Source organism: Mercenaria mercenaria, chromosome 9, assembly GCF_021730395.1.
Source record: "Mercenaria mercenaria strain notata chromosome 9, MADL_Memer_1, whole genome shotgun sequence".
NCBI lineage: Eukaryota > Metazoa > Mollusca > Bivalvia > Venerida > Veneridae > Mercenaria > Mercenaria mercenaria.
Genome location: NC_069369.1, coordinates 65,174,982 through 65,189,026, shown reverse-complemented (window position 1 = coordinate 65,189,026; position 14,045 = coordinate 65,174,982). Strand labels below are relative to the sequence as shown.

The window sequence follows — 14,045 nt, the reverse complement described above, 5'->3', positions numbered from 1 at the left end:
CTGTGGTTTCTCATTATAGGCTACAAAGATCGTTTGAAAACTGTGATCAGTTCATTCGTCCTCCACCTCTGATAACCCATGTTGGGCAATTGGCAGTTACTTGCGGAGAACAGGTTTGTACTGGTACAGAATTCAGGGACACTCTGTTCCTTTGTTTGTTCGTTTTGTCCTCGTGTGTTGACTTTGTGTGTGCGCGCGTGTATGTGTGTGTGTGTTTGTGGTGTGCACGTCTGCGTGCTGTAGGTTTCGTTTTGGGGAGGCTGCGATTTTGGTACGTGGCATTCCCTGTTTGATATTTGTCTTTGTTTTTTACCCGGGGCGTTGAAGTCGTCATGTGAGGAAGCCATCCTGCTGGCTTACGGAAGGTCGGTGATTCTACCCAGGTGCCCGCTCGTGATGATGAAATAATGCACAGAGGGGCACCTGAGATCTTCATCAACCATCAAAGATGGAAAATCGCCATATGACCTATTAATATAATTGTCTTTGCGACGTTAAACCCAACAAAATAAATAAACTAAATATTCATTTGCGAAAGTATTACAGTCAAATCAGTTTTACACTGCATTAGAGATTATAAAACTTTGTAGTAAAAATACGGAGTATGACTTTAAAATGTTTTATACACAAGTTATAACAGATACTGTTTTTATATCCTTTTAAATTAACCTACACTTTTCCCATAAGTAACTCATACATACTGCTAAGGTATACAACTTATTTTCATATAAAATTAGCAGAGCAGAACTCTTTTCTATTGATATTACAGCCTAAAGTGACTGAGGTGTTTAAATTTAGGTGCTAAAAGTTTTTCTTGGCGTCAAGAATTTCTAAACCTTTGAATTCGTGATTGACAGTATTTTAGGCTTTCTAAGTATGTGTATGTATCCGTTTTAAAAATCTAATTATAACCTATAAAACAATACTGCGCGTGGGAGTTTTTACAAAATACACAAAACTTCGAAGTCGAACTAATTTGTAAATAATTAAGAGATCAGGTACTGAATGTTTCTCTAGTATTAGCAAAAATCAAACACATTTTTGTAGAAAATCTTTTTGATAGTGAGAACTGTTAACATATGTTAGAAAATTATTGCTTTCTGATTGAAACGTGCTCTTCCAGTAATTGACAGTTCCGCTACAATCATAGTGTTTTAGTTGCATGTTTTGCCAAATATGTTCAAGTCCCTGCAGATACAGCGGCTTATGATATTATCATCATCTGACGCCTTCATTGTATAAATATTTTAATCAGTGAATTAGATTATACCTGGTCATACTTTATGACTCCTTCCAATGAGCTTGATGTTGTTGCTAAATATTACCCCATATTTCCACATTTGGAGTAATGGTTGATGGCAAACAGGACAATTTATAAAAAAAACAAAAGGCTCGTTCCGTTTCAAATTCTAATTCATATTCTCTTACTACATACGAAAAAGTACTGTGATGAAGTGTATAAGAGTTCAGGTATAAATCTATTCTGGTAAGTTAAAAATAGTGGAAACGTGCTTGACACAGTTTAGCAAGTACTACAAAATTGCATTATTTGTTAGTAAATATACACATACACTCAATTTAAAACTCAACATCTTTTATTCATATTCAAATGAATTTGTAGAACAAGGTTTAGCTTAGGAAAAGGTTCCTTCTAGACGGCGGCGCCCTACTGTTAATTGGATAGCTGTCTCTTCGTTCTCTTTCCAAAATCAAATTATTTACATATGGTTTGTCACAGCTTTGACAAGTTAGTTTTCGGCCAGAAAACTATAACTAGTGAATGTACCGGTGTTTTCAGCATTTCTGAACATGTGGTGTATCCACTTCCGTTGACATGAAAATCTAATTTCATTCCGCTATCCGTATCAGTAAACGCTTGTACTGTATTGAAAGCGCTTGGGATGGAGGTACTGAGTTACATGCTGGTATGTCATTGGATGATGATGACAGGCGAGTATCGAAGCATAATGATGAGTTATCACTCGGGATCGAAACTGAAATATCGGGATGATCCAAACCCTCATCCGCGGGGAATTCAGAAAACATGTATTCTGAGTGGCCCACTTCTATCTTGAGAGTCTTAGAGTTGAATGCCAAGAACATATCTAGATTAAAAATGAAATAAGCACTAAATATGTTTCATGTACCATTCTATTTATATTTTTGTAATCATTGCATATTAAGTAGTACAGGTATTCTTTAAACAATTGTTTTGTTTTCCTATTTGTGCAAGAAAATATATGATGCTGACGTAAACTTATAACACTTGGTTTTACGATAAGAAACAGGAGAAAAGGTGACTGATGCACAGGTAAAAATGATTTTATTGGTTGTTCAATATGTATAGTTTCCATTTCCATTGTTGAACTGTGCGTTTAAGCGAGAAACATGCGATTGAAATGGACTATTATTGACCTTGTTTACCATACTATACATAGGCTAGACTATCATAAACAATGGAATTTAATATCTTGTCTGGTGCCAGTAAAATAAAAAAAAAGTGGAAACTCCACAGGTAAACCATATTTTGGCTGATTGGTCTAATAGACATATAATTGAATTAACAAGAGAAAAACAAATCTTACCTTTCATCTTAAACTGTATGTTATTGCCAGTGTTTAACACTTCGAACCACATTGGATTTTTCTGTAAATATTGTTAAAACTGCATTAATCTTAAAGTAGTATTTTGAAAGTGGGAACGATGATACTTCACAGACTGTGTTAATTCTTTACTCGGTTCTTCTTTCCAAAATAATATTGTCGTACTATAAATTAAAAAGAATTACTTGCAAGCATCAAAATCGATCTTAGTCCAGGCTCACCCCGTACTTTTACTCCGTGTTACTATTTATTCAGTTATACTATGGTAGAATTCCGCTTAAGCCAGTTGTCTTGAAGGGAGATTCATAATTTATTACCTCTCTTGAACAGCTTCAATCAAAGCGAGTCAGCGATTATTTTGCTTAGATGTGTGCTATGTTTTCTAAAAGATCTTCTTCTAGATTGTAATTACCTTATTATATAGGCCGATATTGTTGAAAACAATATATGTATTAAAGAAGTAAGGTAGAAAGTTATATTTAAAAACAAGTATAAACAAGCCAACTCCACAAATTTTCAAAAAGATAATTGATGGCTAATTTATTTGTGTGTCTCCTACATATATAAAAGCGAAAAATTGAAACATATGAGCCGCGCCAAGGGAAAACCAACATAGTGCGTTTGCGACCAGCATGGATCCAGACCAGCCTGTGCATCCGCGCAGTCTGGTCAGAATCCATGCTGTTCGCTTTCAAAGCCTATTGCAATTAGAGAAACCATTAGTTTTCAAGCCTATTGCAATTAGAGTAACCATTAGCGAGCAGCATGGATCCTGACCAGACTGCGCGGATTATGGCGCGGCTCAAATATTATATCCTTACATCTAATTCTATCTGGTTTCCCTGCCCAACAACAATGTATCTTGTGTTAATTGTGGAACATAGAGCAGCTGTAAAGTGTAACAGCCCATCTGACTTCATACTGTATCGCAATATTTTGCAAATCCGTTCTATAATATGAATAATTATTTCATTAACATGTATGTATAACAATCTCAATAAACCGGCCACTCGCTTATATATTTTATAACATTGTTTGGCATTTTTTATTAAGTGTAGGCTGCTATAGTGTCTTAGAATCCATACTTTGATCAAAAAGAGGCCATTGGGCGTAAACTAATTTTCAATTTCACAGAAAAACAAGTATTGTGTAGTGCACTAAAAGCAATTCAGTAGTTCTTTTGGTACTTTCCTTCTAGCATCAAGTAAACGTCAAACTTTGCTACATAAGCGGACAGTCCTGTCTTCTATTATATGTATATATGTGTGTACATCCGGAAAAAGATAGCTTCCACAAGTTTTCTCAAAATGAGACCATTCAGCAATGAATGCATGGATATGCAAATGATGTGTACATGTAAATGATTGGCATTTGTGGACAGAAACCCTAAGGAAAATGTAAAGGTTTTCACAGAAGCTTACTTGTTTTATCAGCGTCTGTGTTGGTCAAAACATCGGCAACTACAGATTCGTTTTTGATATCAAGGTAATATTGCGTTCCTGGAATTTTGAAAAACTGAATAGTTCTCATTTCATATACATCTCCTGGCAACTGTGTAACTTTCGGTGCTTCTACTGTCGGGTAGTTATCTGAAATAAATAAATGAAATAAGCTAGTTGATTTATTGAAACAATAAGTTTTGTCGTATGTATAACGCACTTAAAATGCATATATATGAGACAAGTTGCTGTCATGGACTACCATCGAGCGTTCATCGTGACGTGTTTTGCGAAGTTGAAACCAAAAAAAATCTGCTAATTTATACATGTCAACTTTTTGGGAACGCTCAAACAAAACTAATGAAAACAAAGACGTTACCATGTTTCTGAAAGGCGTCAGGGGCGAGTACGGCGCTAGTATCTATCCATTCCCACTGCTTCTTCGATCTGACTTCTACCACACGGCGAATGATCTAAAATAAGCCAATGATTTGGTTACACTTAGTATAGATCGTACCAGTGATTAAACTTGTTTGATTTTAGCTTTTCACGCAAAGAAAGTAGACCACTCTTGAGCGTAAGCATTCAAAACAAAATGCTGCGGAACTTGTTTGAACTTTAAGCAGAACGCTTTCTATAAACCTTATGTATCAAGTATAGTCAACTGAAGAAAATAAAGTATCCCTTATGGATATTCGATATAGGACGAGACATCGATTCGGAAGAAAGCGGTATTACTTTTCATTCGATTGATCTCAGAAAGAAGAACGCCAAAGAAAACCTGGATTGTTTTCGGTTCTACATTTCCTATTTGTAATATCTTTAAATGACGTAGTGTTAAGAGAATGGCAATAAAATGCAACAGTATTGTGAAAGCGATAACATTTATACATGGGTCATAACAATCAGCACTTGCCTGCATAGGATATCATAGAAATAATCCTTTGCTCAAACAAGTATGCCTTATTTAGTGCTGATTGGAAAAAAGTCTTAAATTCATGAACATACAAGTATGCAACGCATTTTTAAGGCATTACAAATCGCGTGCATCCCAAGTTTAATAATAACTTAAGTAAATTTCATTCTTACTAATTTGAACCTTGTCATTCCATCGATCTTGACTTTATGGAACAGGTTTCGTACGTCGGTATGTGTCAGATCAGGTACAAAACTGTTGTTAAGTAGAACTATTTCATCATAATTACTGAAAATAAAGATTATGAAGGATTTCAATAATTTAATTAAGGCTGAAGACACTACAATTACACACAGAGGCTGACTTTAGGCAGTATGCCTATATAGATAATCAGCATTTTCTGGCTGAAAACATACTTCTCGAAAGCCTTTATGGCATTTCGCAAATGGCTCAGTAGTCAAGCTTTTGCTCGAGCAACAACTACGGCCGAAGATAAGAAAACTACGAGAATAGTTTATATTTTTTATCCTCATCGGCTCGCTACCTTCAGCCACAAGGCTTGTTATTTCAGAAATAATTTATAGCAAAAAACAGTGTTACACGATGTGCGGTTATACGCCGGGCGAGGGCGTAGCCAGAGTGAAATTATTTCGAACGACGTTAACCGCCCAAGTGTATAAATAGTGTTCAAACACTATTTCGGTTCTAATATGTCTTTCATTGTAAAATTTATATCAGATATGATAGAACTGTTTCTTCGCGCATGCATGGCGCCAAATGGTAGGTAGTCACGCTCCTTTGTTTATACACGCCAAGACCGGAAACAGTAATACGTCTTGCGGAAGAGTTCAATTTGGGCGAAAATGATGGCGAATTATTCTGCAAAGCGAATAAACAACTCAGTATGTGTGTAAATTAATCAAGGCAGTTGTGCAATCTGACATTTCGTTTAAAACATGCTATTAAGTAAAATATTTAATCAAATTTGAAAGCGCTATTTTTCGGTGCATAAATGGCGCTAAATATCACGTCAGCATAATATCATTGTGATGATTTAAGCATTGCGAGTCATATTAGAGTTATATTTGGTGGCAATTATTGCCATTATGTCACAAATATGCTTGAACAAACTGACTCAGACTCGGGCCATTCCGACATATTTACGTTCACTTGCAACTAAGTGTACTTGTCAATGTGACCTGTAATCGTGTCGGTGTGACGTAAACACAAACAAATAAACTAAATTGCACTAATTCTCCTACTGAAAACAAATTGTACCTGATTTTCATTATTGCCGCTGGCCCATCTGTTTTAACATTTACAAGGAAATGGTGGTTGTAGACAATGCCATCTTTCCTGCTGCTCTGAAAGGTCCATAACTCTGCCCCAAACTCATCTAATACTGGGCGCCCTTCATAATTATGTAGTATGAATATTGAAGACTTTTGGCCCGGCTAATCATGCAATGAAAAGTATAATTAAAAAAGCAGACATATAATATTCAGTCCCGGACATACATCTCAATGAAATAATTTTACTCAGATAGAATGACACTGGCACCGGACCAGAAAGAACAAGAGCTGTCACTAATCGTGACAAATGCCCCCGCAGCGCCTTGACCTTTGACTTGTTGACCTTGACCTTTGACCTGGTGACCCCAAAGTCAGTAGGGGTCGTGTGCTCAATAAGTACTATCAGCGTGTGAAGTTTGAATGTCCTGGGTGCAGTGGTTCACGAGTAAAGTGCCTTCATGCAAAAAGTTAACGTTTGACCTGGTGACCTTGACCTTGACCTTTGACCTGGTGACCCCAAAGTCAGTACGGGTGGTGTACTAAATAAGTACTATCGGCATGTGATGTTTGAAGGTCCTGGGTGCAGTGGTTCGCGCGTAAAGTGCCTTCATGCAAAAAGTTAACGTTTGACCTGGTGACCTTGACCTTTGACCTGGTGGCCCCAAAGTCAGTATGGGTCGTGTACTCAATAAGTACTATCAGCGTCAGCATGTGAAGTTTGAAGGTCCTGGGTGCAGTGGTTCGCGAGTAAAGTGCCTTAATGCAAAAAGTTAACGTTTGACCTGGTGACCTTGACCTTTGACCTGGTGACCCCAAAGTCATTAGGGATCGTGTACTCAATAAATACTATCAGCATGTGAAGTTTGAAGGTCCTGGGTGCAGTGGTTCGCGAGTAAAGTGCCTTCATGCAAAAAGTTAATGTTTGACCTGGTGACCTTGACCTTTGACCTGGTGACCTCAAGGTCAGTAGGATTGGTGTACTCAATAAGTACTATCAGCATTTGAAGTTTGAAGGTCCTGGGTGCAGTGGTTCGTTAGTAAAGTGCACAATAATGCCAGGCGGGGCTCTGGTGTTGGAATATTTGTTAAGGAGTCACTCCTTTTGGAATACAATCTGCAAATCATTGACAAAAGTGTGGAAGATATACTCTAGGTGAAATTATCAAATAAACAAACAGATGATGTTATTTGCTTTTGTGTGTGCTACTTGCCACCTGAGAACTCAAGTCGTATGAATGACGCAGACAAATTCTTCAATGATCTTACAAACCAAATCTACCAGTATCAAAATCTAGGGCGTACTATCATATTTGGCGACCTGAACTCTAGAATTGGTGAGGAAAGTGATTACATTGAGGGTGTTGACAATATGCCCCCCAGGTGCCCAACTGACACAACTATAAATAAACATGGTGATTATTTTCTTGATTTCTTGATAGATACAAACTGTTGTATACTAAATGGGAGGAAAGGATTTGATAATTTCACTAATGTATCTAGCCGTGGCCGGTCAGTAGTTGATTATGTAATAGTTCCGCAAGAACAGCTACCGTTTTACACTGATTTTACCGTTCTGACCATGTCTGATGCTGTAAATACATAAGGATTTCAAGGCTTCGATAAAATTCCAGACCACTCCATTATTACATGGAGCCTTCAAACACCACCATGTGTGTCATCTACTAATAAATGCATTAACGCACCACGAAAGAAATATGTGTTAAGTAACGTGCCACCATCTTTTCTTAATTGTGAGCAATCACTCCAACAAATTGTTGAAGCAATCAGTAGAATTGAAAAATCTTTACATGAAGCGTCGAATATTAGTAAGGAATATAGTGAATTAGTGAATCTTTTACATAGTGAAATGGCTTGTATATTAAAGAAAAAAAAGTGTATAACAGTAAATCTTTCAAGTGTAAAAAGAAAGCTTACTGGAATGATGAATTGCAATTATTTGGGATGATGTGTGTTCTCTAGAGAAAAGGTGGTTAAAATGTGAACATACGAGTACAAAGAAAAAAATAGGTATGAATATCAGTCTAAAAGAAAGTTGGTCGATAAATTAAAATTAAAATATAAACGAAAATTCCAGGCGATGGAACGTGAACATCTCGCTGAATCTCTCATAGACAAGAACAATCCCAAAGACTTCTCCTTCTCCAAAGACTTGTCCTCGTTTGTTGGCTTTGTGTGTGTGCATGTGTGTGTGTGTGTGTTTGTAGTGTGCACGTCTGCGTGCTGTAGGTTTCGTTTTTGGGAGGCTGCGATTTTGGTACGTGGCATTCCCCGTTTGATATTTGTCTTTGTTTTTTTCTGGTAAAAAAATAGGTAAAATCAGTATGGCGAATGACAGGAAGACACGAATCCCTCTAGAAACTGTTTCCAAAGACGGTACGCGCATCACAAATAAAGACAAGGTATTTCATAAATGGAAAACTGATTATGAAAATCTTTTTTCCGATGTTTGTAACAATGATTTTGATGCAAATCATTTAGATTATGTGAAGCATTGTTTAAATAATGAAAGTATTAATGTAAACACATTTGTAAAACTTGAATGTTCTGCCCTTAATGTGCCAATTACCAGGGATGAGGTAAAAAGGCTGTGTTTCATGTGAAGCTTGGTAAAGCTTGCGGGTCCGATGAAATTCCTGTAGAAATTCTCCGCAATGAAACTTGTATTGACTTACTTTTTAAGTTAATTAGTTATTCCTTTGACAAAAACTGTGTCCCTGGTGACTGGCTCAAAGGGATTATAAATCCGATTCCAAAAGGTGATAGTGATCCATTAGACCCACTACAATATAGGCCTATTACACTTTTGTCTATTCCTTGCAAAATTTATGCACATATATTAAATTGAAGATCTATGGCATGGTGTGAATTACATAATGTTTTTTGTGATGAGCAAAATGGTTTCAGAGGTAATAGAAGTTGCTTGGATCATGTTTATTCTCTAACTAGCTTGATAAATAACTGTAAACTTGCTAGAAAAGATACACTTACATGTTTTGTTGACGCACGTAAAGCATTTGATACTGTCAATAGAGATTGTCTGTGGTTTAAGTTAAGGAAAATTGGTATACATGGTAAAATTTTGTCAGCTGTGCAGTCACTTTATAGTTCTGTTAAATGTGCTGTTAAATTGAATGATGAAATGACAGACTGGTTCGATGTTAAGCAGGGGTGTGTTTTATTTCCAACATCATTCGCAATTTACATTAATGATTTAGCTAAAGAAATTAAGCAATTAAATTGTGGTATTATTGTAGAAGACCCCATGGTATCACTCCTGCTTTATGCTGATGATATAGTCTTGTTAGGAGAACATGAGTCCGATATGCAACGTATGCTTGACACTGTCCATGTCTGGTGCCAGAAATGGGGACTCGGTCTATATGAAAATAAAACTAAAATCATTCATTTTCGCTGTAGCACGAAACAAATATCTAGCCACCTATTTCTCTGTGGTGAGTCAATCATAGGTTATACTTCAGAATACAAGTACTTTGGCTTTTGGTTTAATGAATTTGTAGACATGAAAAAGTATGTTAAAGAGTTAATAAAATCTGCAAGTAGGGCTCTTGGAGCAGTGTATATGAAGTATATCAATGTTGGTGGTATATCATTTCAAGTGTATAAAAAATTGGTGGAAACTGTTGTTGAACCCATTCTTTTCTACTGTGCTGGTATATGGGGACAGAAAATTTCCAGAGGTGGAAACCGTTTTGAATAAGCAAAACGTTTATTTTTAGGTGTAGGTAAAAATGCCCCCAACGTGGCAGTCAGCGGAGATTTGGGCTGGGCAACAGCTGAATCCAAGCAGCATGTTGAGGTGATCAGACTTTGGTGTAGATTAAGAAACATGGAAAATGATAGATTTGTAAAATATATACATATGATATCTTGTAATACAGGCACATCATGGGAAAAATACGCCATGAATTTGTTTGAAAAAATTGGTATAAGTGAACATATGCTGTTAAACAAGCCATGCAAAGCAACTTGTATTAGAATCGCGAAACATAAATTATTAGATACTGATATTGTTAATTGGAACAATTGTTTATATAGTGCTGGCAGAAATGCAAGTAATGGTAACAAATTAAGAACATATAGAACATATAAAAGTGTATTTAAAACTGAACCATATATATTGTTAAATATGTCAAGGGAACAACGCCGTATCCTTGCCAAATTCAGGGCTTGTAACCTCCCTCTTGCAATAGAATCTGGACGTTATGCCAAACCAAAAATACCTGTTAATGAACGCCTCTGTATATACTGTGACTCTAGTCGCGTTGAGGATGAGACCCACTTTCTTATAGACTGTAATTTTTATAGCGATCTTAGAAATGAATTGTTTGAAAAAGCATGTAGGGTAGACCCACAATTTTACATTTTAACCTCTATCGAAAAACTTGAATTTTTAATGAATACAGTCTGTTTACAATTCTCGGTTGCTAACTGTCTCAACTTGATGTTGAAAAGAAGAAAACATACATCATAGTTAAATATATAAATAGAAATGGTTAGCTATTCTCCAATATGGAGTGCAACAAGTTAGTTTAGTTTTTATCATTTTAATGTGATAGGATCCTTTAATCAAGGTCTTTTTTGTTTGTTTTTCTTTTACCAATTTTAGAACTTATTTTTACTACTATAGAATGTAAATATGCCATATTGTTACTGTCTTATTCTAAATATTAGCAATTAGAAAGCTCAATAACAACTTTCTGGTTAGATGTTATTGTAACATAGTGTGCAAAAAACATTATCTTTATTATGATTGTGACGGGGTAACACCACAATTTGTATATTTTTAATAAGATTTTAGTCATTTTATTCCATAATGCATCTGAAATGTCGAAGTACAATACAGACAACTATAGGAATAAGTTATCAGTAAATACTGATACAGGATGTTACACACAAGATGTTTTTAAGATTATGTGGACTCTGTCAGATTTTGGGGCAGATCTATTCCGAGCGCTCCGGGCTGTGACAGAGCCCATGCGTCTTGTAATAAATTTGAACATATCTCTCTACAATTTATATCATAAAGACTACTTAGAGGAACATCTACTGTACATCACAAATATGTGACATTATATTACTTAGAATATTTAGGAGAACAACACTGTACATTTTATTTTTAGCTCACTTTTCGAGGAAGGTAGAGCTATTGCACTGGCCCCGGCGTCAGCGTCGCCGTTGGTAAAGTTTTTTATAAAGCCGAATTTCTCTGTTACTATCAAAGCTACTGACTTGAAACTTAATAGATACTTACTATTAAGGTCTAGATTAGGAGAAACAACCCCCATATCTTTAATTTGAATTTTGATGGAGTTGTGCCCCTTTTTGACTTAGAATTTTGGGTTAAAGTTTCTGATAAAGTCAAATATCTTTGTTACTATCAATGCTTTTGGCTTGAAACTTAATATGGTTATTTGCTATCAAAGTCTACGCCAGGAGAGGCAATTCCCATAACTCTAATTTGAATCTCGATGGAATTAATCTAATTTTAACTTGGAATTTTTGGTTAAATTTTTTTATTTTTTTATGTTACTATCAAAGCTTTAGACTTGAAACTTAAGTTATTTGTTTACTATCAAAGTCTACACCAGGAGAAACAATTCCCATAACTCTGATTTGAATTTTGACAGATTTATGTCCCTTTTTAAAGCTAGAATTAGTTAATTGGTTAAAGAATTGGTCAAAATTCTTATAAAGTTTCTACTGGTTAAGCTCTAATTCCAACACTGGGGAAAATTGAGCGTGCTGTCTTACTGACAGCTCTTGTTATAACATCTATAAAGAAGAATACATGTATATAGAAGAACAACCATTGTATTATACAAATTATATGATCTCAACACTTTCAAATATAGACTCATGGCAGTATAAATTTGTACAAGTGTCTCATAAGCCTTATTTGGCTGGGTGTATAACAAATGATGTGGTCCTTTTAGTTTTAACTATAGGTGCCGAACTGTGTATATACTGTTCGAATAAGCCATATAACAAATGATGTGGTTCTTTTAGTTTTAAATATATATGCCGAACTGTGTATATACTGTTCGCATAAGTCATAATGATCTGGCTGGTGTAAAAAAAGATGTGGTTCTTTTAGTTTTAACTATATATGCTGAAAAAATGTATATACTATTTGTATAGTTATACACTCTAATAAACAATAAAATTGAATTGAAATTGTGTAATCTAGCGTGGACAGAAGTGAAATACTGTGAAATCATTTAATTTCGAGGCCACGAAATTTCGTAGTTTTGACCCAAAATGGCTAATTTTGGGGGGATATAAATTCGTAGATTTTGACCTTTGAACATAAATTGAATGAGAATTACTGCTTTGTTGGGATTTCATGAACTGACTTAACCAAACATCCTCGAAAAAACCCCACAAAATTTAGTGATTGCAAAGAATATGAAATAAAATACACAATACCTTATCATTCACTATGCCAAACCGGTGCAAAATGGTCCTATCACTAAGCAAAGGTTGTTCATCAGGGGACATCTTGTTGAACGAAGCAGGTAAACTTTTTGGTGCTTTGGACATTATTATTTCACACCTTTCCATAAGATATATACCATCAACTTCGTCTCCTGACTGATTGTATTTTGTGTTGCTTGAAGATTTCTGTGTACGGTACAAGTTGCAAGACTGTTGACGTTCAAATCGAGTTCTGTTAATTTCATTTCCAGTACAGAACCGTGTCCGGTATGAACAACTGTTTGTCCGTATAAATGTCTTCATTTTTCCTCTGCAGATTCAGCAAAACTGACGTGTTAGATTTCTTGTCTGTTTCTCTTCCCTCCGAAATTTTCTCTTCCCTCTGATATGTAGTTTTTGTCGTTCAAAACAAGTATTGACAGATTGCACGTTGATTGTGTCTATGCTATGTCACAAAATGAATAATTTTAAACATTTTATACATTACTTCAAAAACAATGATTTTGCTTATTATTTATGAAGTTTTTGGGGTTAAAAATGCGGAAAAAAGAACATTAGTAACAGCGCTAATGCTTTAATTATTTATAAGAATAAATAAAAACGTAGTTAGAAATAAAATGCTTAAATGCCAAAAGAAGAAAGCAGAAATCTAAATTCATGTACCTTCCTCGAAAGCAGTTCTCGCTTTTGTCAGTTGTTTGTTTGTTAGGAGGAATAAATACAGATGGAAACGGACATTTATTATTTATTATCCAGTGTTTTAAAATTTTGCGGTGATCTCTTTACTCGCTTAACAATTAATGCAAAATCAAAACATATAAACTTCCCAAAGTCGGTGTACTAAGGAAACTTTAAAAAAAAAAACCACGGGCATTATTCATTAGTGTTTATCCATACCAGGATGTTTTTATCTATTCTTTTTGAGTGTTAAGTAAGATCGGCCATTCCTTAAAGAGCTTTGTAAAGAACTTGACCTGTTTTAGCTACATAGAAAATGAAGGAAAACACTACGGCCCTTCCTTTCGATTTCGTAATTCTTAAGACAGTACTTCATAACCTCAAGTTATAGCTTAAAAGGTTAAATAAGTTGAACCCGAGCATTACCAGCTATTTTTATACGAACGATGGTGAAAGCAATCAGTTCAAAGATTTATCAAAAAAATCTTTACTCACAGACGATCTGTTTCCGAATGTTAACTAATGATTTTCTAACAACATCATTGTTATTTTAAGCCAGTGTAAAGTGATCTGTTTGTGTTACTATTTTGTAGATAAATAGGTTATGCTTTAAACATTTCTCAAATTGGATTGTTACATT

General features: G+C 35.3%; 1 protein-coding gene across 2 annotated transcripts; it reads right to left on the bottom strand.

Moving 5' to 3' along the window:
- Window positions 1-1,395: 1,395 nt before the first annotated feature.
- On the bottom strand, window positions 1,396-13,593 carry LOC123547321 (uncharacterized). 2 transcript variants are annotated; one of them, XM_045334321.2, is made up of 9 exons: window positions 13,391-13,593; window positions 12,719-13,172; window positions 6,237-6,412; window positions 5,132-5,246; window positions 4,422-4,515; window positions 4,025-4,192; window positions 3,425-3,552; window positions 2,586-2,646; window positions 1,396-2,105 (listed from the first exon to the last, which is right to left on the bottom strand). In XM_045334321.2, the coding sequence occupies exons 2-9, from the start codon at window positions 13,028-13,030 to the stop codon at window positions 1,849-1,851; spliced, it is 1,311 nt and encodes a 436-aa protein (XP_045190256.2). In that variant the 5' UTR covers window positions 13,031-13,172; window positions 13,391-13,593; the 3' UTR covers window positions 1,396-1,848. The 2 variants fall into 2 exon arrangements, with proteins under 2 accessions (XP_045190256.2, XP_045190258.2); XM_045334323.2 differs by having other exon boundaries at window positions 12,719-13,109; window positions 13,464-13,584.
- Between the last annotated feature and the right edge of the window lie 452 nt (window positions 13,594-14,045).

Coding starts and splice junctions, on each gene's coding strand:
- LOC123547321 (XM_045334321.2), bottom strand. CDS start 13,030: ATGAAGACATTTATACGGACAAACAGTTGTTCATACCGGACACGGTTC. Junction 2,647..3,424: donor GAAACCAGATAGAATTAGAT/GTAAGGATATAA, acceptor CAATATTTACAG/AAAAATCCAATGTGGTTCGA. Junction 2,106..2,585: donor CATACAGTTTAAGATGAAAG/GTAAGATTTGTT, acceptor TTTTTAATCTAG/ATATGTTCTTGGCATTCAAC.